The sequence below is a fragment of the Plodia interpunctella genome, chromosome 3 (assembly GCF_027563975.2).
Source record: "Plodia interpunctella isolate USDA-ARS_2022_Savannah chromosome 3, ilPloInte3.2, whole genome shotgun sequence".
In the NCBI taxonomy this organism is placed as follows: domain Eukaryota; kingdom Metazoa; phylum Arthropoda; class Insecta; order Lepidoptera; family Pyralidae; genus Plodia; species Plodia interpunctella.
Genome location: NC_071296.1, coordinates 10,127,923 through 10,154,981, shown reverse-complemented (window position 1 = coordinate 10,154,981; position 27,059 = coordinate 10,127,923). Strand labels below are relative to the sequence as shown.

General features: G+C 33.0%; 1 protein-coding gene across 9 annotated transcripts in view; it reads left to right on the top strand.

Moving 5' to 3' along the window:
• The window catches only part of LOC128682914 (uncharacterized protein), a 343,500-nt gene that overhangs the window by 172,001 nt on the left and 144,440 nt on the right, over window positions 1–27,059 (top strand). The window contains exons 1-2 of one of the 9 annotated variants that reach the window (XM_053768004.1): window positions 10,570–10,860; window positions 13,276–13,534. The exons of 7 other annotated variants lie outside the window; for them this stretch is intronic. In XM_053768004.1, the coding sequence (XP_053623979.1) occupies window positions 13,481–13,534 (54 nt within the window). In that variant the 5' untranslated portion in view covers window positions 10,570–10,860; window positions 13,276–13,480. Of the gene's footprint in view, window positions 1–10,569; window positions 10,861–13,275; window positions 13,535–27,059 lie in introns of those variants that run through there. One more of the 9 variants, XM_053768014.2, reaches the window with a different exon arrangement.

Here is a 27,059-nt window from a genome sequence, read left to right as displayed (position 1 = left end):
GGTGAGAGAAGAGGCAACCAACCACGAACAATCGGTACTGATTGTTATATCCTATTTGTAAAATTGTTATCGATGTTATCTATAAGTTCAGATAAAGTCGTCTCTTAGGTTTTCCCTTGTGATCCATATGGATTATTAAATCAAGAATTTTTCGGTCGTTTATATTGAGATATGCACGTAAGTGCACTTATCAGCTTCCATTTTTCTCAATACGTTTTGCTTTTTTCAACATTTTTACAACTTTACATTTTGTGGATGTATCTGTAATTTATTCCGTAAACAATGTCTCATCATTTTGTTTACTAGCACTCGGATTCATCAGCATTTTCAAAGGATTTAGGTAGCTAATTTTCGGAAAGTTATGATGATTAATAGTTAACCTATTCACGATGTTAAAAGTCAAAGATTTGATTTATTGAAATCTACTCAAATGTGTGTATAAAGGTTTGTAAATGATGCTATGAAATTGTTGCTGATTTTCATATTTGTAACATATCTATGCCTATCGAATCTCTTCACTATAAAATAGATAAATATAGGTATACAAAAATCATATCGCATCGGTAAAATATCGGTCTTAAAATTAATACGTAGTGAGATTTCAGAAGCTAATATTAAGACGAATGGGACTTGATCTAAGATTTCCTAAGATAAATTGCACTTGACAAGTGACGTAGTATGACACGTGACGGAATCACTTCAGTTTTATTACGTCCATGCATCAATTTTGATAAGACTGTTTAACAGACTTCCGGAAAACCCAACATGACAATTTTGCTATTAAATCTAAGATAATATCACAGGTATGATCCTGGGTAATCTATATTATAGTTATATTAAATAAAATAGATAATATTTAGAATTTTATGAATAGGAAAATATATAATGCATACCAGTTGTGGCAAAAAATTGAGGATGATGGCTTCCTAAAGGACTCAACGTCGCATCGGTTTAACTGAAATGATTAGTAAAATTCCGTTTTGCAATGGATAAAACTACTTGTCTTTATGAATTTCCCTTCTAATGGTAGTCCTCAAAATGAATCATGTCGACAGAAAATTTTGTTAAACTTCAAGTTTTTTTAAATTTTCTATATCTTTTCACGAATGCTGGAAATAAAACCTACTTTATTTACATTTACATTAAAACCGATGTCACAAAATTCGGGAACCAATGAAATGGCAATCTTGTTGCTTTCGCGAGCGAATAAACCTAAAAGTAAAGACTTGTACGGTTTTATGGGAAAACTCCTATTTTATGACCGAGGTCATTAAACTGTGTTTAACGTACGCCACTTATTGCCCCATGAATATTTAAAATCTGGTTTACAATACGAGTTTCGTCATTGGTAAAGTTTATTCGAAACTGTTGAACATATTGCAGGTATTTTTCTATAAAGTAGGTATTTTTCTTCTTCAGTTCGTTTCATCTACGTCAGGAAGTCAGAACATAAACCTCATCCAATTCAGTTCAATTCCTCATCAAATCCTTCCTTGGCTGTCGTACATGGCGATTAGGGGATATGAGAAGTGAATAGTACCTATATTTTAAAAAAAGTTATCTGTTTATTCTCTCCTCCGCGGAGGGTATTTTTTATAAATGTTCACATCAAAACACCACCATTTATAACGCCTTTGTTTACCAACTACCCACATTTTCGGGTTTCCAAAATTTATGTAGTCATTTTTAACCTTTGACAAGAAGGCTACAGTTCGCCGCTCGGATGGATGGTAATGGAAATTTTATGATGTTTTTTATAGCTTTTTGGTCCCAAGCAGTTTGAAAGAATAGTTTGGGAAATATGCAATGAAATGTGAATATTTCCCCAAGCACAATACACAGTACACATTTTTATACAGTTCGAGTATTTACAAGTATTTACATCTGACTGTTGAAAATTAGTTTATGAGGCTTCTTCATTTTCCTGCTACTAGCTGTTGCCCGCGGCTTCGCCCGCGTTAATTTCCCACGGGAACAGTTATTTTTTCGGGATGAAAAGTACCCTATGTCCTTCTCCATACTTCAAACTACATTATATGCAAAATTTTAAGAAGATTGGTTGAGTAATTAGAGCGTGAAGAGGTAACAAATAAACAAGCGGTTTTTCGCAATGTTAATTAGAATCTATAATTTTTTTAAAATAAAAATCCCTAACCCGTTTTCTAAAAAAAATTTAAGATTTTATTCTATAAAACTATTTGAACTTATGCAAAATTCCAAGAAGATTGGTTAAGTAGATAAAGCGTGAAGAAGTAGGTAACAAAGTAATAAACAAACAAACTTACTTTCGCATTTATAATATTAGATAGGATTAGGATTTATATTGCTTGAGACCATGATGTGGCCACATATTTTTCTTTTGTCTATGGTGGCCACAATTTTTGCTCTGTCTTAAACTTACAGAAGACATTTTTTGAATCGAAATTAACTCTTGCCATATATAAATAAATAATTTTGATAATAATTTCCCAGTAACTGTAATCATCATATCATAAGAATTCAATAGGATATGTGCCTTTTAACTGTAAACTGTAAGTGAAAGCAAAGTTTTTAAATTTACATCAGGAAAATAAATAGAAATATAGTCATAAACGCCATTTCAAAAACATAAATTGTCTGGCGCATATCTCAGTGTCCAATAAAAACACATTTCTTACTCGGGAAAGGTACAAAATCTTTTACCACTGGTCTCTTGAATATGTATGGAAAAACATTATTTTTATTTTATCGATAATAAAAATATATAAAAAATATAACATAGCTACTCAACAAACTGTACGTGGGAGTGTTTCCCCGTGCCGAGTTTGATCATAAAGCTTAAAATAAATAATTTTTAACTATGGAAACAGTTAAAAATTATTTATTTTGTTAGATTAAATGAATACAATTTGGAAAACAGGATTAGCAATAAGTTTCTATAAAAAGAAGAACTACCTATATTTTATTTTTTAATACCTTGTCTTTAAGTATTCTTGGCTTCATTTCTAAATATAAAATTGATTAGTCAAAATTATCGTTAGAAGAATTTTTCTTCACAGCCACACTAGTTTACTGACGGGGAGGCGAACACAATTGTTTGCGAGATCGTAAACGCCATTGACAGAGAATTACATGGAGAAATAAGACTGAGATTCCACGATTTATTATTGTTGAAATTCATTATAAACAATAGCTTCAATTCCAAATTCGAACGTCGACTCGAATAATAAAATTGTACGCGGTCGCCGATAGATGGCGGTGTTAGATTTTAAATCTCGATATGGTTTCGTTTTCACAGTTAATATGGTCTATCACGAACATTGTTAATCGGTCGCTTTTTTGAACCACGGTGGTGGTAAATATATGAATGCAAGTGTGTTTCAATTGTGCTGCCCTCTAGTGACGTAGTTTGAAGATTCAACAATTATACATATAGGTATCTCTTATGTTTTTTATAATATATATTTTATAGGTGGCGCGAAATGCTAATACAACATTTTGCAAATAACTACATCCCTGTATGTAAAGTATTTTAAAAGCGCTATGGCGCTAAATGTTAATAAAAAAATTTCAATAAAATTACTAGATGGCGCTGTGTGTATGTTAAATGTGCTATAATATATTATATAGTATATAATTTCTCGACGCGGCTACTGGAGTTCCGAATTTGATCATATTCGATATCTTCGCGAACACATAGTACTTACAATATTCTTAGAATATTATCTCTCGACAACAATTCACGGACCATAATATTCCCACCTGACTACAGTAAACAAAATCTTGGAAGTACATTTTCGTGGTTTATATACTATGGTTTTGCTACGCAGTCCGATCTCCCGCCTAAAGCATTACAACCAATCACAATAAAGTAAAATAATACAGTATTAATTTCTGATTGGCTGTGGAAGTTGGCGCGGCAATTTTGACGTCAACCCTTCTTGGAAATGCTATTTTAGCCTCATTTGCGCGTTTGCATCTCTCTTTATCTGAGCGTTTTCCAAGTGTCTTCCTCAACCGTTGATCGTCGGAGTTCAGGGTCCGGTTTCCTACTTTTTCGTCTCCACTTCGCACGGTCGTCAGTTATCTAGTTGTGATCAGACCTTTGGCACGCATATCTATATTTCACCCTTCAGTTAAAAGTCTACTATCGTACAAAATCATATTATAAGGTACAACTTGTGTTGCACAAGGATCCACAACGGCCGTTGCCCGTCTGGCTATACAATAGCGATTCGTACGGAACCCCGCATTCCTGCCGCGTTTCGGTCTAGACTTAATTGCAATTTTATATTTACAGCATATTTCTGATATTGGATGGCGGCAAATTGGAAGGGCGTTTAATTAAAGGAGTTTTTGCCTTTGATATAACTTTTAAAATGTTCAATGAATTCATTTAAAAAGTAGTATTTTAAAAAATATCAGACATAAAATTTCAAGAAATGTCACAATTGAAAGCTTTTCTTCACTCTTTATAAGGAACATTATATCATAGATGCTCTTATTGAAATATAATTACGTGAAAGATTCCCTACCGATAAATATTACAATACATATTATCTATACCTACTGTGATTATTAAGAGGTGAGCGTTTGTGAGTTTGTATGTTTGAGGCGGGTAATCTCCGAAAGTACCGAACCGATTTCAAAAATTCTTTCACCATTAGAAAGGTACATTATCCAATATTGCTATGGGCTATATTTTATCTCAAAATTCCCACGGGAGCGAAGCCCCGGGCAAAATCTAGTTCTTTATTATATATATGTTAATATATGTTTATTTTTAAACATTTATAATGTTCACTGCTTTAGAAAGTACATTTTACAAAATTCTATCGAATTGAAAACAACTGATGCCTTTGGCACCTGGCGCCTTTGTTCCAATTCTTATTTGGTCCAACTGTCAAAAGAAGTTCAATCCGAATGTCACGCAGATGAAACCGAGACAAAAGAGCTATTTACTTTAATCCTAACTAATGTTATAAATGCGAAAATAAGTTTATTTCTTCTTCACGCTCTATCTACTTAACCAGTCTTCTTGAAATTTTGCATACATATAGTTTGAAGTGCGTAGAAGCACCTTTCATCCAGGAATAATAACTGTTCCCGTGGGAAATTAACGCGGTAGAAGCCGCGGGCAAAAAGCTAGTTATAGCGTTCAAAAAATAAATAAGAAAAGTCAGTTTTCCTTGAAACAGGCTCACTTGAAATTGAGCCTTGGCAGCCGTTCAGCTTGGTCTGACCCTGACCTTTGCCTAAAATACCTTCCATTACGAATTCATATCGCGAAGGCTGGCATTCAGAATTATACCGGCTTTATTTCAACCATTTTACTGAAAATCTTTTTGGATTTCCGATATTTGAATGAAAAATTTAATGACGTAGGTACGCCATGTTGCGTTTCCCAAGAAATTATGTGCGTATATGTGCGTCGGTTTTATCGAGTTTTAATCTTTAAAAGTCAATTACATACGAAAATTTAAAATTATTGGTGTTTAAATCAAACTCAGTCCTACTATGATTTTATTAATAAAACAAAAATTATTTGTTTTTACTAGCTTTTATTTAACTCGCAACGTAATCTATGAATGTTACTATGTAAGGACATATTACGTCTATTCAGGTGGAACATTGCAATTAATTTTTTTTTGCAGATATCTTCAACCGATCGAGCTGAAATTTTGTTAACACATTTAGTTTGGATGACAATGCATTTGGACTAAGAAAATACATCGATTTTATGATATGCATGACTGCGCTAGTGCATGTGGGAACGGCTTTTGATGTGAAATTAATTTCTGCTTTTATTCATTACAAACAAAAAACAAAAATAAAATTATTTTCTCTGTATTGTACTAGAACTGTCAATGTCAGATATCTTTCGTGAAATTCTGTTAATTAATAGATTTTTTTTTAATATTTTAAAATCCCCTAACTTTCTTGTTTGTATATTCCATACAGAATTAGAAAATTATTAGTACTTTCCAATGTATCCATTAACATTCATGAGAGATGTGGAGGTGACAAGGCAATGCATAAGTTATTTGAGAATAACTAAGTCCGCCATATGTTTTGTGACAACTCGACAAGAATTCCCTTCTTTCTATGAGTGTAGCTATATGTAGATGTATTTTGAGGTGTTCACAGACTGAATAGAGTAGTGACGTATTTAGACAGATATTTGATACGTTCACTTTGAATTACTACTTGTTTGAGTCGAGTTGTGTTCGTGATAATTCATTATAACGAAATTTTTTTTTTTAATTTGTACTATTAGCTATTTTTATTCATAAAACTTAGTTATTTACGCACGTTTTATGAAGCTTGTTTGAAAAAAGAAAATTGGTCATTTCTTCTTTGTAGGATTTTAATTTGCTTTCCGTAGCTCCAAACTCTCTCTCTTCTTACTCTTGGATTTATCAGAAACTAGATGTTGCCCGAGGCTTCGCTCCCGTGGGCATTGTGAGATAAAATATAGCCAATAGCAATCTAGGATAATGAACCTTTCTAATGGTGAAATAATTTTTGAAATCGGTTCTGTAGTTTCGGAGATTACACGCGTCAAACATACAAACTCACAAACCATTACCACTTTATAATAATAGTATAGAATAAGGCGTTATGTACACTAGCGCCACCATAACATTTTCAACAAAATTATGTTGTTTCTTAGCGAAAATTGTTTCTTAGATTCTTTTATGAGTGAAATGGAAGATACACGGGTCACGGCTTTTTCTGTATACCAGAAAAACAGACTTTACCCCCGTTGCATTATAAAATGAGCCCACACGACATGATACAGACAAATGTACTCATAGTACAGTACCTTTCAAGTACTTCAAAATGACATGACACCCAGTATGACATGCCAAATGTATCCCACTTCACACACGTAACCATCCATAATTACAGGGAAAATCTATATTTAACTTCCCTTTGTTTAGTTTTTAATGACATTATTAATGGTTACGGCGATTAATTGAAGTTGTGTGTTTGTTGTAACTATTAGCTTCATTAAAGGGCAATGTTCACAGTCCACAGATAATTAAAATACATCTCTTCTTCATAGTCGTGTTCCTGATGGCTGAGGGTCGTATTTCGGGATAAAAAGTACCATATATGTTATTACAGATTATAATATTCTACCCGTGTATTATATTTCATTATAATTTGTATAATCGATTTTGCGTGAAAAAGTAACATTTTTCCTCGCAAACTTTCGCATTTATAATATTGTTTAGTAGGAAGTAGGATATATGAGTAGAATTCGAACCTGGGACGTTTCAGATTATCAAACAACTCGACTGCCACCGCTGCTTCCTCTTGCATATTTACGGGTTAAACAAGACATAAATACATACTACCCTTAAAAGGTTTATCAATGTCAAACAATATGATATTTTTGCACGATTACATTAGATTTGTATTCTGCAGTTTACAATTTTTAACTCGGTGATCAAAATTAGACCTTTTGAAATTCAGTTATAGAAGTAATTTTTCAACAGTATCGACGCCCACATCGGGCCAGATAAGTTTGTTTCTGTACCACAACAATGTATATTGATCTACTTCTTAATAATCACTTTCTTTTATACCCACATGTTTACGTAATGAATGTGTGGCTTGTCCGTCGCTCGCCGCGGGGGTCCCACGATCACTATTCCTGTATCACAGCTGTTGGTTCATTCATACGACGATAATTAATTACTGAGAAAGTGCTATTTATTATCTTCATTATGGATATTATTGAGTTAGACTTTTTATAAATTCTCATAAAGATTATTATATTATAATTGTTCGATACAATGTTAGGGATAGGAAGCTAAATTTCTTTCTAATCTTCGAGCGTACCTGATTGCATTCGAGGCTGCGATGCCTTGGCTGTAATTTTACCCATAAATCCATACAACTATCATAAATGCAAAAGTCTGTCTGTCTGTTCCGCTTTCAGGGCTAAACCGCTGGACCGATTTAGATGATATTTGATATACATGTATTTAAAGACTCCCGTTCAAACATAAGTTACTTATTTTTTAAAAATTCAACCCCCAATTTTCTATTTCTTACATTAACAGGAAACTTTATTTCTTCAATAGATGAAACCGAACTGCGTATTTGAGATTTCTCACCAAATAAATTTCGGATCTACCAAAAGGCTCTGGCATGAGCCATGAATCCCCTCAGCATCCATCAGGCATCGCAGATAAAACCGGCCCGATTACCGGGCTCATTACAGCCGGCAGTAAAACCGGCCGATCCATCAAACGCCGACTTTCTGACCGCCGTGCGCGGCTGGATGGCGAGACTGTAAATAAAAATAAATAATCAAAAATACTTACTTAAATATTTTACATAGGTATAATATGAAAGAACTTTAATACAAACTCTCTTAAATGCAAATTGGTCCAACTAAATACGAAATCCTAACTTACAATTTCAAAAACAAAGTTAACTTCAAAATTAAAGTACATAGATTTTACTAAATTTAAACTAAATTTGAATAGTGATATAAAAAGATCAGGACGAGTCCTGATCTTTTTATATCACTATTTCTTTTTATATACGGGAGTCTTCAGGAGACGGGAACTATCGAGATAGCTCAATGGTTAGAAGCACTGTCTGGTTTACTCAGAGGAGTTGCAAGAAAATATATAATACAATTTATATCAATCTTGATTGTGACACTGTATAGCAAACCTTAACGATAAATGAGCTACTAAAAACGGTAAATAAAATCATAACTGAGGTATAAACACACAAACATGTCAAAACACGAATTGTGTCCGAATTAAAAATTAACCATTGATTTTCAAGCTCTATCTCTCTGTCTGTCTTTCACTCTAGCCACGTTTGTCGGCCTGGTTTATTTCGGATAATCTTGCCATTCAGATGTACATTGGAACTATTCGCCAAACAGCTTTTACACAGAATCTCGCCGAAATATACTATGTTTTTGTATAATATATTTGAACATATAGTGTTAAAGCACTCAGCATTATTAGAGGCTTATATATGATGGTGCATTTTTGCAAAATCATTGCTCTCCTGATTTTGTATGAACCGGTGTGGAAGAAGTCAAATGTATGAAAATGTATGTCTGTTGACTGGTGGATAAGCTCTAGGTTTTAAGTCCTCCTTTTATAGGCTGTGCAGTTTCAAATAAAGTAATCATACTTATTACATAATCGTATCTTGTACTAATGGGATTGTCGCATAAAATAATAATTATTATTTTTTAACTGTTGTACACTTTTTGTGATGGGTAAAAATGTTTAACTCGCTTTAGGACACGTGACCCTGATCGAAAATTCGTAAAACGTCACAATTGCACATCGTTAATATTCAAGTTTTCACTTATGTCGGCACTCGCGGTGTGCAACCCGGTTTTTTTTTTACTTTTCTTATTATTTTAATAAAGCACAAACGTAAAGACACATATTTTAGACCTGGAACCTAGTAATTTCATTCTCTAGTTCTGTCATTGACTTAAAAACCATAAAGGCTAAGAAATTTTAAATAAATAAAAAATCGAAACCTATACAAAAAGTAGAAAACAATAAATTTATATGAGATTATAATATGCACTGGTTTGAAAATTTCAAAGCGAAATTCATGACGACCGCTTCGGTATGAATGCTGCATACTTTTATTTGAAAAACATCACGCGAGCGAACCCGATTGCAACGCATACTTTAATAAAAGCAATGCGAATATTCTAGAGACGTAATCGATTTTTATTAAAATGTTCAGGGAATATTATTACATTTATATATGAAGTTTTATCAATTTTAGACTAGTAGATAGTAATACTAGTATTATATATTCTTATAATTAATCAATTTTGGAGTTATCCTGTTTCTGTCTGTTGTCTGTTTTTAAATATTTGTCCAAAATTTTGTATGGTAACAAAACTTAGCTTTAAGTCATACTCATAGCGTATAACCAACTTTTCATAGTAGAAACCAAATTTTAATACTGTCAGTCTTGCCATCGTAATTATTTTAAAACATGCTAAAAATATAATTGCTGAAACTATATAAAAATAACATTAAAAAATCGGAGAAAATTATATTTAAAAAAAATATTATTTACAGAAGTTTGAAGCAGGTAAAATAAGAATTTGAATATATTATACTTTTAATATATGCCACTTTCTTATAAAATATAATTTTAATTTGACAGATAGGTATACTAACATGTTAGATAAATCTGTCTGATTTCATTGGCTTACAAATTAATCTTAGAATATAATTTTAATGTTTTATTTATTTATTCAAACTCTTTATGATTATCTTAAATATTTAAGAATTTACGCATGATAATTTCTCATGACAAAGGGTCGCAACAGATCCGAGATAAGGTGAACAAAGATATTCAAAACACGCCCACATGTTACAACCTTAATTCTGCGCAGTGAAAAACGGTCGAAAATTCAATATTTAGGCAGTAAAAAGCGTTATCCTTTCGATTATTTAGTGCACCATTCTATTATGTTATCGCAAAACCGTAATAATTTACCCCTCTTAGGGACACAACAAAGAGCCCAAATAAGTTCGCCCTCAGAATACCCCTAGCGCGGGTGTATTGTAGCAGTTGAGGGTCGTTATCCCGCGCGAGAGGACGTCTGTTTGGAACTGCGCTGGCTCGGAACTGAAAAATACTCGTTCACATTACGCGAATACTAAGTAAATACTAGTGATTCCAAAAGTGACCTTCTACGCCCAAATTAGCCTTGTTAAAAAAAAACTGTTTACAAATTTCGAACGTTTTGAATTTCGAGTGTTTAGTGTTGTCGTCACGTGCGTTATCAAGTCGCGTGTGTTTTTTTCTTCGTGAAAGGAACGATAAGGAGTAAAAATTATTTTGTACCAATTTTTCAAGGTGATTTTTTTTTTCAAATTAATTTTTTAGTTGCCAGTATTTTTCTGTTCGCTAAATTGATTTCACGTACGGCCACCCACATGTGTCGGGTGAATGTTCCCGCATGAATTGAAATGATAATTAGCTTCGTCCCAGAGTAATGAAAGTGTCGCTAGGCGAAAATACTTTACAGAGAAATGAAATTTGAAAAGCGGCTATTACTGCCAGAGGAATATTACGTTGATGTTTATCAAAGATTAATCTGTACGAAATGGCCGTCCTTAGTTACTGTTTTGACGATGGAAAACCTATTTTCATTTCTGTTATTTCAATTCGAGTACCACTAAAATGGCTAGAGGAGAATAAAATCTATCACATGGTAAAAGTATCGTGTTCAAATTTTAACCTAAATTATAACCTTCATATGTTATTTCTTAAATGTTTTCACCAATAATTTAAATTTAATAAATTTTAATCAGTATAATATTTTAAAATCTTCTTTTGTAAAGATTTTATATACTAAGTTGTGTAATGTTTATTCATATACACGTAGATAATATACTTAGATAATTATAATTATGACAGTAGGTATCATAATTATGAAAAGACAAATTATATGGGCGAAACTTTTAAAGGAAATTTTTCTTTAAAGTCTATAGTCAGTAAAAGTCCTAAAGTAAAACCCCAAATTCACAACCCTAAGATAAATTACACAAAGACACATGTAATACGTTTTCAATTATAAAATATATTACTGGACATGTATGTATTATAAGATACTCATTTCAATAACAACAACCCTCTAAACAAGTACCTAACTAATCTGTGACTATCGTCCCATCAGGAGGGATCTAACCCTTCGTCATGTTTTAATATCGATCGCAAAGAAATAGAATGAATAACAATACTTTATTATAATGAAAACCACATATTATCAATCGACAATCAAATCTGAACTCTAATTGTGGTTGATAGAGACGTAAATAGTATGCGTGTTGACAGATAGTACAAGTAATGCATGAGTACTATGATTTTCGATGTTATACATGTTATGTTCCTGTCACAGGTATCTTGTAAGTCATAACGTAACGTGTCGTGAATGCGCGTCACTATTTTTGTTTGCGTTTTGTTTATACTACTGACGAGGGATTTGAATTATTTGTAAAGAAAAAGCTAAATTTGAAAAAAATATAATTTTATTTGATCAATTTCGTTCCAGTGTTGGTAGATATAGTCTAGTAGGTTTTTGGATGTGCATTTTTCTTATTCATTTCCATTTCAATAGACAAAAACATGTCAGCTTGTGCAATTGATTATATAATAAACAATACAGGCCGAAAAAGACATTTTATTTTTAATTTAAGTAAAATGTTATGTCAACCATTTTAGAACTGTTTAATTTCTCGATTTCAATTTCAAAACTCTCATTATAATTTTAGACGGGTCAGACTAAAAACTACCCCAAGGCCAGTACTACCCCTGTTTATTCTACATAACAAATATACACGTGCCTATGACTCACAGGTTTTACTGCCCTGCAGACTGCATACAGATTATTTTCTGCTACGGGGCGGTTATTGATTTTTTTAACCTTGAGATTGCAATGCAAACTGCAATTATATTTGTCGTTTTGATGCCAAAAAGTCCTTAACTTTTATTTTGTGGACATATGGAAAGTACTTATACAATTGTTAAAAATTACTGACCAAATACTTCGCTCCTGTGGGAATTTCGAGAATTTCTCCTTACATGTTATATTTCTCGATCTTTATAGGTATTTTGCCTGTTTCTCATCTGGCTGCTTTCCCAGTTGCATCCTTAGCACGCGAACCATCATAGCCTAGGGTGCCCTATTCCTTGGGTCCTTTTCTTTCATCGCTTAAGAGAGGGCCTTGTCTTCCTCTGTATCTTTCATTACAAGATCTAAAATATTGGTGTTCTATATCGTTAAATCGATTTAAACCCATTGATCCATCGTTGAATCACAGACTGGTCTGCCCACGCGCACGTAGGCGAGGTCTGAATGAAACAGAACCTCTTTTTGAGGCGATTTCGTAAAATGCAGTTATAAATAACGAATGCATTGATATCTCAAGTTTTTATGCCCTATTTGTGCATCTTCCTACACGTTTTACGTTACGCTATATTTTATGCATTCTTGATGCGCTTTAGGTACTACAAAAAGAAAGGGGATTCTTAATTTCGAGGAAATTTATATTTAGTTTTATATTTTTTTTTCTTCTTCCAGATAATTACATTTAATAAAGTTGTTTAATTAAGTTAGACGCTGTTAATTAATTTTTTCATGACTTCGGAACAATATTCTACTATCGATGCTTTTTTAACTTTTATTATGCTTCATTATTGATTTATTTTATATTTAATTTATTACAAAGTAAAGTGGTATCTGATATTAAAATATAACCTTTATTTCAGCTTTCCAGGATGGACTATACCAAAGTGGCTCTTATATTCTAACAAACTGTGTTTTCAGACCTATACTGTGTTTTTAGACGTTTGTGATAGTGAGGTCCAACCCGAATTGTGTCCTTATTGTGCCAACTAATTTTGAACTCTATGTGTGTTATATTAAAGACGATACTTGAGTAGCCGTTGAGAGGACTGGCATTAATGGCTACGGATGGGCACCAACTTATCTAAATTGAACAAGACCAGAGTCTCCGGTGTCAATCATGTTAGTATTCAAAATTGTATCATATTTTAATTAGAGTTGAGTCGCTTTTACTATGTGCTTTTGTCGTGTGTTACGTTGTTATTGAAGATGTATGGCATGTGTTTTTTTTTACTTTTTAAAAAAACGTTAATTTTGGCAAGTAAGATATTTCTCATGATATTACTCAATCATTATATTGCGAAATCTTGTTTATATTATATATATTAAAACAGATTAATTCCATCCAAATGAACAAAATAAAAATAGTTAAACTCGCGTTATGGCTCAATAATTCAGGAAAGATATAAAAAGATATAAATCCCGCGTTTTATGAGTGGAATATCCGCTTCCATACATAAACATTAAAAAGGATATATTTTGCACCACAAATAGCTTGTAAATCAAAATTATTTGTCAGGGAGTTATATGTTTTTTGCCGATTTCTGTCTGGACTGTGAAATATGAAGAGTTACGGTGACAACGCAATGGCTCGTTATGATTTGAGCTGTATTTCCTTAAGTGCATAATATTCATTGATCTTGTTGGTATGTCCACTCGAAGAGCTAAATGTAAATTTCTCAAAGTGTGCAATATATCTAACTTTTTCAAAAAACTTCAATATAGAATAAACATTAATATAAACACAACAAAAGATCGTTTTCCATCATGACCCGACCGGGGATCGAACCCAGGACCTCTCGGTTCAGTGCATATGCAGATAAAGCTCCAGAAAGCGGGTTGAAAAACTCACTATAACAAAGTTGGACATTCGCCATTAGTAGTTGAGCAAAAGCGCTTGAAAGCTCTAGCTAGCTGTAAAACTTAGTATGTATAGATGTCTCTCATTTTATAAGCATATCTTCCACTGCCAAGCTATTGCGATGAGATATAGCTGTAGCTATATTTCTTTTTTATTCAGTGGAGTATAAACGGTAGCCTTGATTGTTCTATTCGGAATCTACCTTATTTTTTAATATTATTTATGTTTCATAACTCAATTATTTATTGCATCTCATATGTTTACATCGGTTGTACATATATAACGAATATAAATATTGCCTATCTATTTAAATATAAATAATTTTACATTACATGATTACGGTTATTATAGGGTTGCCTATTAAGCATATATATATATATATATATATATATATATATATATATATATATATATATATATATATATAATATTATTATTATAAATTCCAAATCAATATAAAAGCTTAAATTTAAATCTATTTAAAAAGTAATTAACTGATAAATGTTATTATACTTTAAATGATATCTTTAATGATAGACTCGGATATAAGTTAGTATACATTATAATTCTTTTTTGTTTTGTTATTTGTAGTGGATAGCATGCTCCTCTTTATTTGTTTATATTTGCATACCTATATTCGGTAAAACATGGAGGTTTAATTCATTTCGACATCAATTTGTACTCATGTTTTTGGCAAATAAATGTTTTCTTTCTTTCTTTCCTTCTTTCTTTCGAGTCCTATGTGGACCTGGACGAGCCAACAGAGCGATCAGCACGGCCACAAACTGGTCGAACATCGTTTGAATTATTATTCCATACCGGCTCGACAGGAACGAAATAACAAATAAGAACGACCTCAGCCATGTGGATTGTAACAAAATGAGCTTGTAATAATATTCTCGAAGTGGATCTTCACCTTTATAATCGTAACTGAGTTACAGTCTAGCTGCAATGTTGCACGTTGTACAACGCCCTAAACGTTTTTATTTTGCCATTAGGCATCTAATGGCAAAATAAAAACGGAGCTATAATCGACCAACACTGAGTCAGACATCACTTTAAATGGTGTTACGAGTGAACAAACAGACAAAAACATCATAACATAAACAAATCATAATACAATATATGAGCCAATTAATCTCCGGGTGAAATTTTGTAAAGAGAGTAAAAGTATTTTGATAAATATGAGAAAATGGGTGGCACAAATTGATGATCATGTGAAAACGCAAACGTAAATGAAAAGCAAAAAAAAAATTGTGATATAGGTACACCCACCTATATATTTTTTGAATAGTAAATGTTAAATAAAATTCTGACATTTTGTTACTTAAAAAAATATTTTTATATAAAATAGTTTAAATGTCAAATAACAAAAGGGCTGAAAAGTTTCAAGCAAGTGTACAGAAATAGTACGTTATGATATCAACATGCAAACGTGTGTTCTGTACACAAGAAATTTTCACGCGACGTAATGTGGAGTGCGATATGTAACCAAAGCATGCGTGTGTTATATTACTTTTGAAGTTGACACCGATGATGTAAAACATTGATCAAAATATCAGTGTAATGAAATTTCGACCAGACATGTTAACAACTTAATCTCTCTTTTTTTTAAGCAGGAAATAATAAAGGCTCTCCAAACGTTAGGCAGCGCCTTAATTATCTTGGCAAAAACAGCAATCTCGCAAATGCACATCACATCACCCAAGTGATAACAGAATTATCACCCTAACGTCAAACATACCACGCACGATCATCATTCATCATTACATCAGGCTGTTTGGAAAATTGCGCGTCATCGCCACATCAGCTAATAGGGTTGGCAACTTGTTGAAATTGTTATGTATTTCTAATCTAATAAGGCAAATGTGAAAGTTTCTAATGATGTATACACGTACCTATAAATCGTTTCTTGTTAATTTTTGTTTATTTCAGCAAATAAATGCATTTTTCATATTCATGTGAGTAGACTGTGATCTGGTAGATCCTTTAAATATAATCTCCAGATTAGGTTTCGAAAATGCAGGAAGACGGTAATTAAATTTAAATGTAATTAATAATTCATATCCGACGCGCCAATAGTATACCAATATAAAAATTATAGTGTACCAATAAAATATCTACTTTTGTCAATTCCGAAAAAGAATTGTAACTATTTAGTTTTAATTCTATTTTTAAAGCAATAAAAAAAAACACTTATACTTAATTTTATGTGACATCATCTAAGTGATGAAATCCTTGGTATTTTTTGTAGTGATGCTACCCACCTATATCTATCTCTTTTTGAGAGAATTGGTTTTTATAGCACTTACGTTTAAAAAATTTACTCAGTTTTTTTGACAACCCTATGATTATCAAGTAACCGATCGGATCAATGTGCATATCTTATGAATGACGAAGCGCGTGACGCTTAAAAATTTACGATTCATTGATGGATGGGACAAAGTGTTTGCACGATGGGGTGCAGCAAGCGATACCACAGATGAAAGTTGCAATAACGATAGAAAGTTTTCTTCGAGTTTGATCAGGGTAGAATTTAGTTCTCACTTTTTTGTTGACGTTAACCAAAAGTTTGTTTACTTAGTGAGTGAGTTTATTTAAAACTATTCCTGTAAAATTGTATCAACAGTATTTGAACGTTGATAAAATGACAGAATTTTTGTTAGTGTCATCTTGACTAAAAAAAATACTTAGGAAAAACGTAAGTAAATATGGTACAATGGTAAGCAAACTTCCAAACGCTGCTAAGTAGTAGATAAAGAGAAATTGTTTACCCGAACCACCGACTTACAACATAAACAAGATAAAAACGATGGCGCCTCCCCGGCGACCAATCACAGCGTCGGAATGCGAGGCAAAATTCAATATCCGAATGCCAGCTATTCGATTACTCGATTACCGGGCCCGCCGTCTTCGACTGGACGCGATTCAAAATGATCTATCGGATTTCGTAATTGTCCTACTTCTGTAGACAATATTTCGAACAATGATCATAGGATCATTTCTTTACAGTTTAGTAATATATTTTGAACCTTTTCGGACGAAGTTAACAAATTTTATTTATGTTCTTAATTGTTAAATGTAAGTATTAATTTCCGTATTCCAGCCATGTTCAAGTTTTAAAAGATAATTACTTTTTAGTTCATACTATATCTGCAAAATTCCTCCAGTATTCCAAATTGTGTCTGTTGTCAAAGTCTGAAACATGCCGCCCTGTCTGCTTCATTAATGAATGTCTACATTCTTTTCTATACTTTAAAAATGTGTTTTTGACTTTTTAACTAAGTGCGTGCGTGTTTTAACCATTTATTTTAAGCGCAATCTGATATTCTTGTGGCGAACGGAACACGTGTATTCATTCTGAACTCATGTTTCAATTAAAATGTGTTTAAAGCAAGAATTTATTCCAATGAAAATAATTGTACAAAGCCGAGTGAATATTTGTAAAACGGCTTCGGCATGACTTCGATTTTATGGAAAATATGCGTTAAGTATATTAACCGTGTAAATGTGGCAGCGATTAAGCGTGGTAGCGGTAGCGATGTTTTTTGCAACATTAGTTGCGATACACTGGTGTATTCTACATGCGTAAATAAATGTCAGATATACCTACGAATTTTTACCACATAAAACCCCTTTCAGGGCTAAAAAAAATCCTACATCATCCTAATTCCGTCGAGGGTTAAAAGCTCTGTGTATTTTATTTATTTATGATACCTACGCCTACGCACGCTTCTATTTGCAAACGATTGACAGATATCTGACACCCCCCCCCATCATGATTGTCAAAATTGACAACCCTACGCGAATTCGGTATCGTATGCCTCGTCTAATTGGTGGTAGCGCGCGGAACGGTGAGATCAAAGCGAGCTCCGTCCAATAAAACGTCATGGCCTATCAGTGACGTCACGAATCGTGTTAGGGATGTCAATGTATTTGATTACTTGTTTTGTTACGACTCCACCAAGGTTTACGCGGAGACATATTAATCGTATTCCTTCACAAAACAATCTAATAACCAGAGCCCAGAAATAATTAAAGCACAATAGAATTGTTTTTTTTTCTAAATTAGAAAAGTGGATTTAAATCTCATTAATTTTAATCTGCGTCAAAATGACATCGTCAGATTGAACTAAATAAATTATTAGTGTTTAACTTTGTCTAATACTTTAGTAATTATTACTAGTACATCCCTTGGTAAGCTTAAAACAGCAAAGTATTAAATAACTTTAACATATGATTCAAACATTCCAATACAGTACAGTCCGATGTCTCATTTCTTTAGTATATTTTATCGGGCAGAATATATACTCGATTTTTATATTACTGTATAGTTTCAAAGTCGCCTAGTGCTCAAATCATGCATTATTCCAGCACCAAATGTAAACAGAATGCTTTTACCGACTGCAAATATTGATTTGTAGCTAGATTTATTGCTACTGAATAAAGGATAAACCTGGCAGCGACCTGGATTGGAGTTACTTTTAAGTTATTTTTCGTCATAACTTCTATTCATAGTCGTATTCCTCATAGCTGAGGGAATGAAACATACACACCAACTTTCTTAGCATTATTAATGGAGTGGTATGCCATCGCCTTCTCCATTTCATACACAAGTTAATAATCAACCAGTGTGCAGGTTTCCTCACGATGTTTTCTTTCACCGGAAGCTAGTGTTGGTCTATGAAAACTACTATATATGAGTCAGATTTGTATACAAACGGATCTATTTATTGCACTTTCGAATAACATTCATAATAATAACATTTCCAATAACATTTTTCATTATTTGGGAGGTCCCATCATATTTCTGAAGCTATCTTTGTAAATAAATGTATATGGATTTGAGATTGTTAGTTACATTTGGTAGTAAACATCCTCACGCACACACACTCAGAGACCTCTAACCTCCAAATTTTTGCATTTATATTGTACTAGCAGCACGGCCCGGCTTCACTCCAATAAAGCCATAATACAACCAAAACAAACACCAAAACCTTCCTCATAAATCACAACACTATCTATTAAAAAATCCGCATGAAAATCCGTTGCGCAGTTTTAAAGAACTAAGCATACATAGGGACAGACAGACAAATATATATAAATATATTGGGACAAACCACACAGATTGAGCTAGCACCAAAGTAAGTTCGCGACTTGTGTTATTGGATACTAACTCAACGATACTATATTTTATAACAAATACATATATAGATAAACATCCAAGACCCGATTAGAAAAATATCATTTTCCATCATGACCCTACCGGGGATCGAACCCGGGCGGGACCTCTCGGTTCAAAGGCAAGCACTTTACTACTGCGCCACCGAGATCGTCAGACAGCGGGAAGCGACTTTGTTTTATACTATGTATTGAAGTAGTATAGGTTCCAGCATTAGAATACAAAGACGCAGTTGCGATAAGTCTCCAGATCTTACATACTTTTCAAATGAAAACAAAATATTTATTGTTCTTGTTCGGATGCACTGCGTACTACCAACACTGCAATATGAACTTGGAATAATACGGGTGTTGGCAGCACTCCAAAATGACGCTGTTATTGGCAACCCTACGTGTTATGATAACCACTAAGAAAATAATGAGTACTCTGTGAACTAGTTTTGTTAGACCACATGCAGTTGTGCGGGGTCACGACGTCGTTATTAAAATTAGGGACAGACAGCGGGAAGTTACTTTGTTTTTCTAAACATTTTGAAAACATTCACATAAAAATATCCTTAAAATATCGACATATGTGTCAATAAATAAACCGCAGGAGATGCCAATAACAATAGTAATACTATTAGGGCTGGGCTGTCGCAAAAACTCCAATAGAGTTGACGCCATTTCGATGTCCGGCGAGGTGCGTTTTTTATTTAATTCTGCAAATCCACCCTTGTTTTAGTGGGGTCGAGTATGTGAGGGCCGAGTTACAGGTGAAAAGCGGATACAAAAAATATGTGATTAGTAATTTACGAAACAGAGAATGAAGTTTACTTTCTTGTAGCCAGTTAGGGACCAAAGAGTTTCAACAACCATTTAATAGATAATGTTATAAATAATATTTGTCATGTTAATATACCTATTAAATACTTTGACTGAATTAATGTGTGATAATAGTCAAGAATCCCTTTTAAAAAGATAAATTAGAGTTGAAATAATCTCAGTAAGATCCTTTGTCTCAACTCTGGACATTTAAGTGTCCTGTTTGTTCTACTATAATAGAAGAAATCGTAGTATAAGGAGGACTAATAAAATTGCCTCTCATTCAAAACATAAACGTCTTGAATTTTTGAAATATTTTTACATTTTTCTAAATTTTCTAAATAGCACTTCTGCCAGATATAACACATCGAGGAATCAAAGTTTCCTAAGAAAGCGGTTTATTCCCTCTATACCCAGCAGTGGGTCACGGAGGGCTGATTACTGATAGGCTGATTACATAATGATGATTGAAATCACAAAATCGCTACATCTTCCTCTTTGCACCGCACCGTAACTCGAGGGTAGTGGAAATCAATACTCGACAACTGTCGGTTGGAAATGTTTACGTGAAAATTATTGAATCAAGCTTAACTAATTTATTTCGCTGCAAAACAACATTGTTTGCATCGCGCTTGTTTTTTAATGGTAATAACTTACGTTCTTATTTTTTGTTTCTACGAAATATTGCATTGTAGATTTAGGGTACGAACCAGAGTTAAATTAATTAATCGATAAAAAGAAGATTTGAAGGATGTTGAATAGTAAGCTATAATTTTACTATTAAACTACAATGTTTTCTTAAATAACCTATTAAATGACTGTAACACATCAATTAAACTTATTCTATTACGCTAAAGCTAGAACAAATGATTCTAAACAGATTTCAAAGAAATTGAAAAAAGAAATTACATTATTATCGACCAGTGCCATTTTTTGACAGTTATTTGCTTTTTTTTTTTCAATTATTTCTGTCTCCAAGGAGCTAGAAAACAAATAGAATTCCCAGCGTACAATTAGTGTTCAAACAGACATTGTCTCAGTCTCAGTCTCGTTAAAAACAGTCACTCGTCCATGAAGACGCCAGCTCCTTGTTTAAGCCACTCCGAAACTTGGATTACGTATGGTTTGCAGAAATTGTCATTTGGTACGAAATTTATTTCTTCTATTTGTTGACCCCTGTGGTTTGGTCATCATGCCCGACAGATATATTATGTCCATGGTTCGATATCCGGTCTAGTCAATATAGAAAAATACCTTTTTCAAATTGATATGGGATTTTTGTATCAATTTTGTATTTGTATATGGAAAGTATATATAGTATTTATGAAGTATGTATTGAGTTAGTATTAAACACAATTCTTAAATTTACTTCATGGCTAATTCAATCTGTGTGATTTGTCTCTATTTGTTTAAATTGCAATTAGTACAACACTACATGCTTTCTACTTACGAAAATATGGAAGATGGGTTTTGGCAGTCTTAAATATGATTCATAAGTTTCATAAATAAATCTCAATACAATATGACACTACATTCTATCACATCTGTGTTAGCACCCACTAAGGTTTTGGCAGTCTTAAATATGATTCATAAGTTTCATAAATAAATCTCAATACAATATGACACTACATTCTATCACATCTGTGTTAGCACCCACTAATCACCGCAACTATTACAAACAACACGGGAAGTGCATTATGCAACAATTTTATCTGCTGTCGGTACTCGGGATTATGGCCCCAGGAATCTTACTGTACCCTCAGTTTTAGTGTACCCTCATTGGTGGCAAACTGAATAAATGAAACTTCTAATGCGCTTTAGACCCTTGGGAGGGAAGTGTGGGTGTTAAGATGTTTCCTTGTTTGTTCATTTTTCTTACTACCACATTTAATAGTTGAAGGAGAGAATAAACAAAACGTAGATTTAAAGAAAATCGAAAATCGGTGGCAAAACAAAGCGGTCGAAAAAAAATAATAGAGAAACGCCAAATGTTTTTTTGTGACACGCTGCACACAGGCACTAACAAAAAATATTTTCCATTCTCAAAATATTGTTTATTGTTCATTCATTATCGGTGGACAAGCCACGAAGGGCATAACGCACATGGATCAATTCAAAGAAAAGTTAGGTAGGTAAGGGTTGATTCGTATATATGGGTAAAATCGATGCCAGATGACAGACAGGAACGACGTTCTTAAATGGCACCCATCCAACACCTGGGTGGACTACGGCCACTTTTTTATTTCTTTTATGACGCAAATTTTATGACAAGTTGTTTATCGGGCAACACTTTTTAACCCCACAAAAAGAGGGGTGTATAACACCAGTTTTATCGCTAAGTGTGTCTCTCTGTCTGTGTACGAGGCACTGTAGCTCACCAACGGGTGAACCGAATTGGATGCGTTTTTTTTTTATTATTTCATAGCTAATTTTTATGCGGTAGTTCTTAGATATGTTTTCGTTTCAGCCGTTAAAAGGTTGTAGCAAAATGAATATTGAATGCCGGGGTTTTTTAATTTGTCTAACAAAAATTACTTGTTGTCCTTTAATAACGTCATCCACGAGAGGTTATGAAGTAGTAGGTAATTGTAAGATACAGAACGATATGGTCGATTGGGTTTGCGGTTCGAATTTCTCGCGCTTGCAATCATCTAACTTCCATAATGAATAGACACGGCTCTCTGAGGTATTACATACACACTTCAATGTCTTCACAAAATCACTCTTTGCAACTTGGTGGAAAGCGAGAAGGAAGTTATTGAATAACAAAAACGTAGAAGCCTTTTTCTATAAAAAAAAATATTTTCATATAGAAACTATATGTTAAAGATGTCACCCTGTCACTATGCAAGCGGATATAGTGGCAATAACAACCCTTTTTTCGTAAACGATCAGAATAGGATATAAATCTTCGCCCGGGGGTGACCACACAATAGTGGACAAAAGTAACTGTCACCGATATATCTAATGCTGACAGAAAGACAGACGACCGAATACGTTTTAATATATGAATAGCAATGATTTTGGGGTATCGTTAAGTAAAATAATTAAGTAAATGCATGTAAGGGATCCATTTGGCAAAAACAAAGTTCAGAATTGGTTAATTGATAAATCATTTTCGCTGTAACTGTTTTGTTTTGTTTGTTCTCTCTTCTGTTTACCGGAAATTTAAATACAATCTCAAACATTCTGAAGTGTAAGAAAAATAATATTTCGAATGCAAAAAAAATTAAATAGCAAGCACTCGTGAATTCCGAGTGTCTTAATGGAAATTAAATGAGACACCGGAATACGAATGCGAATTTGAAAATGGCTATTCTGAAACTCGATCGCGTTTCTTTCGATGTTTATGTTTGGTGGTGTAGTAATAATATTTCTCAGTACGCGGGTTGCACCAGTCAACTTTGGCGTTGACTTTGACCTGAACCTGAACGATGTTTAAATAAAATGGTGTATTTTGATATTTTTGGCGCTGGTTAAAAAGTCAACCTCACAATTGACTGATGCACCTTAGTGTATATTTGTTTATATTGTTGTATTATAATGTTTTTAATACTTTTTATATGCTTTTAATTAGTTTCACCTGTCCCGATATTTGCTTGTCTGTCTTCAATCATATCTTGCAAGTTAGATTTCTTATAATTTATTTTTTCTTTATATATTTAAATTACATATTCTGTCAAACGTAACGTTTTATAGAATATACAATTTATTGAATAATATATTTATATACAATTATTTAAATACCATTAATAATTATTTATTGTATTGTAAAATATACGTATAAATAACTGAGGCTGAGCAAAGTAAGCATTACCATCACCCTTACATAACCGTAGCTCAGCCACAGCTATTCGTTTGAGAAATTCCACGATAATTAGTCCTTCCTCGATTAAATCATGGGTCAAAGACTTCCGACGCGGTCTGTCTGTCGGTCCGTTCGGACAAATTGGAGTCCGGTTACAGACGAATACATTCCATCTTATCTTAATTAAAGCAGTAAGAAGCATTTAATTACATTTTCAGATAATATTTATATTTAAAACTTAGTCATAAGTGAATATTTTGTGATTACTTATTATTATTATATATCTAACGTTGATAATTTTTTTATACCTATTAATTTTGGTTTATTAAACTGTGGCCGCTGTAACGAAATTTATTTTATTATTTATTTTATTATTATTATTATATTTTATAGTGTATTTAAAAAACATTTATTTTAGGTTACTATGCCTATATACAAATTCAAGATAATTAAATAAATTACTATATTCAGTTACTAAATTTGAAGGTAATAATTTTGTTTAGCCTTAAACCTTAAACAAAAATTTAGATTTTTTTTGACACCGCGAAACGTGAGTGTGGATATTTTAGCACTATTTAATACTCTTTCTACACTAATACGTTTGTCTATTAATAAATAAATAATTTATATATATATATATATATATATATATATACAATTTTGTAGTTTTTCAACGAGCAGACTTTTCCCCAACCAATTTTCTTCATATTCCATACAAAAATGTTTCCCGTTCGTTATTGAATTTCTATGGGTTTTCGCCCCAAAATTTCGTCTAGTATTGGATTACTATAAGCAGATTACAGCAGCTGTCTCAAACTGATGCATTGTAATTCTTTATTGAATTATTTATAGCAATAATCTCGTGAATCTACGTCTTGATCTATGGGGGTTGAGATGAGAATTAAACACATTACAGAATAGCCACCTGAACATCTCTAGTTAAACCATAGTTCATGAAAATGGTAAGAATAGAAATTACTACTTAATTGAGAAATAGAATATCGACTATTTATTTGATAGGTATTCAATGGCGCAGGGAGAATCAATTATTTTCTTAGTAATCACAATTTTTTAAAAATAAATTTTTAATTCAAATTCAAATCATTTATTCAGAAATTAGACAGGCACTTTTTCATTCAACTTAGGATGGTTTAGTCATTAGTAAGTACTACCAAGTACCTACTAATTCCATTTTTTTAGTATCTATTTCATAATTTATATCGTGATTTATAAACTTGCAGATATTTTGACATATGATGTTACACCGTTAAATTTGACGTTCAAATTGAAAACATTTATTGCCATTCATATTGTACATCAGTTCTCTTGCTAGCTAACACTGTTCCTTTAACTTTCACTTGTGCATAAAAACGCAAAGTACGCCATTTTGTCTAAACGTCAGCGGCGGCGCGCTGGTTAAAATTAAGATGAATGACGATGTGTGTGTGTTACTCTTCTGTTTATTCTTCATTTGATAGTTGATATGAATCATGCGGGTCAGGATCATAGGATAGAGTAATTAGGATCAGATTGATTGATTTGAGCAGCGGGTCCTTATTTACATGAAATGAAATGCCTCATGTCATAAAACGAATAAAACTATAATGCATAAGTTTAGAAAGTTTTTTTTATCTTGGTAAGTAGTGTTACACCAAGATAAAAAACTTGACATATATATAACCTTTTGCCCGCGGCTTCGCCCGCGTGATTTCTCACGGAAGCAGTTATTTTTTCGGAATGAAAGGGTAATGTCCTTCTCCATACTTTAATATGCAAAATTTCAAGACGATTGGTTCAGTAGATACAGCGTGAAGAGGAACAAACAAACTTACTTTCGCGTTTAGGAAGGATTCGTTAGGATTATGATTGAGTCACTGGCGTTGATGCAAATTAAAAAAAAGTCAATATTTTTTTTTTTTCTTCAATTTACTGAGACAACTCATTATAATATAGGTGACCTATGGAGATAATTGAGAGGAAGAAAAGGGGGAAGACCTGTGCACAGCAGTGGGTCTGAAGACTAAATATTGAACGAACGGTAGTCGAATAAAAAAAATTGGATATTTTTGTTGCCAGACCTTATTAATTAAGTACCTTGAACGTCGAATACTTTATGATTTCATAGTCATCCATTTTCTATTAACTAAGACCAACATTGTCACATTAAACAAAACACACATGATCAAGAGCTTATGTTTTATTTATGCGCACGAGTACGAACATTTAATTATCACTTCAAACGCTCAATTTTAAATTTCGAATGTGCATTCGTCTTGAAAAAGAATGCTAATCCGCGTTTCTCAATGGCGAAATGACTGGCATTCAACGCCCCCAATGGTGGCGTAAGGAGCCGGCGAGTTGTGCGCCCGCCCTGGGTGCTGGACACAAAAGGGCACCTCAGGTTGGCCAGAAGCATCCCTGAGCATTTTGCCGCTCAATATAAGGATGCCCTAGAACTTTAGTAAGACTGAGTACAAAACTTAGTATGATAACATGTTTTGTATACTTTTTGACCATGTCTATAATGTTTAATGTATTTCTTTTGGTATTTCTTCTCAGCAAAGGTCATCAAAATCCTAACTAGTTTGTAGCGTTCAGACATATATAATGTAAAATTTGACGTGAAAATTTGCCTGTGTAAATAAAATGATTTAATTTCGACTTAAAGTATAGCAAGTAAAATACTTAAAGTTTGTTATAGCGAATGATTTTTAGGGCTGCCGTAGACGTTTCGCCCAGGGCATTTGGGCAATCATGCAAAAACCGGCACTAAAAGCCCCGTCTAATTTGGCGGGAAAGTTGACGTGTGTCGGGCGCGTGCCACCGTTTGGCAAAATGCGAGTCATTGTTTGTCGTGACGTCATCAGGGGTCGACACGTCATCACATGGGATTAGTGTTTTGGAAATTTAAAAGAGAAAGTAGATTATTCTTGTTATATTTTTACGATATCAAGGCAATATAACTACTTTTAAACTTTCGCGTTGCATAATTA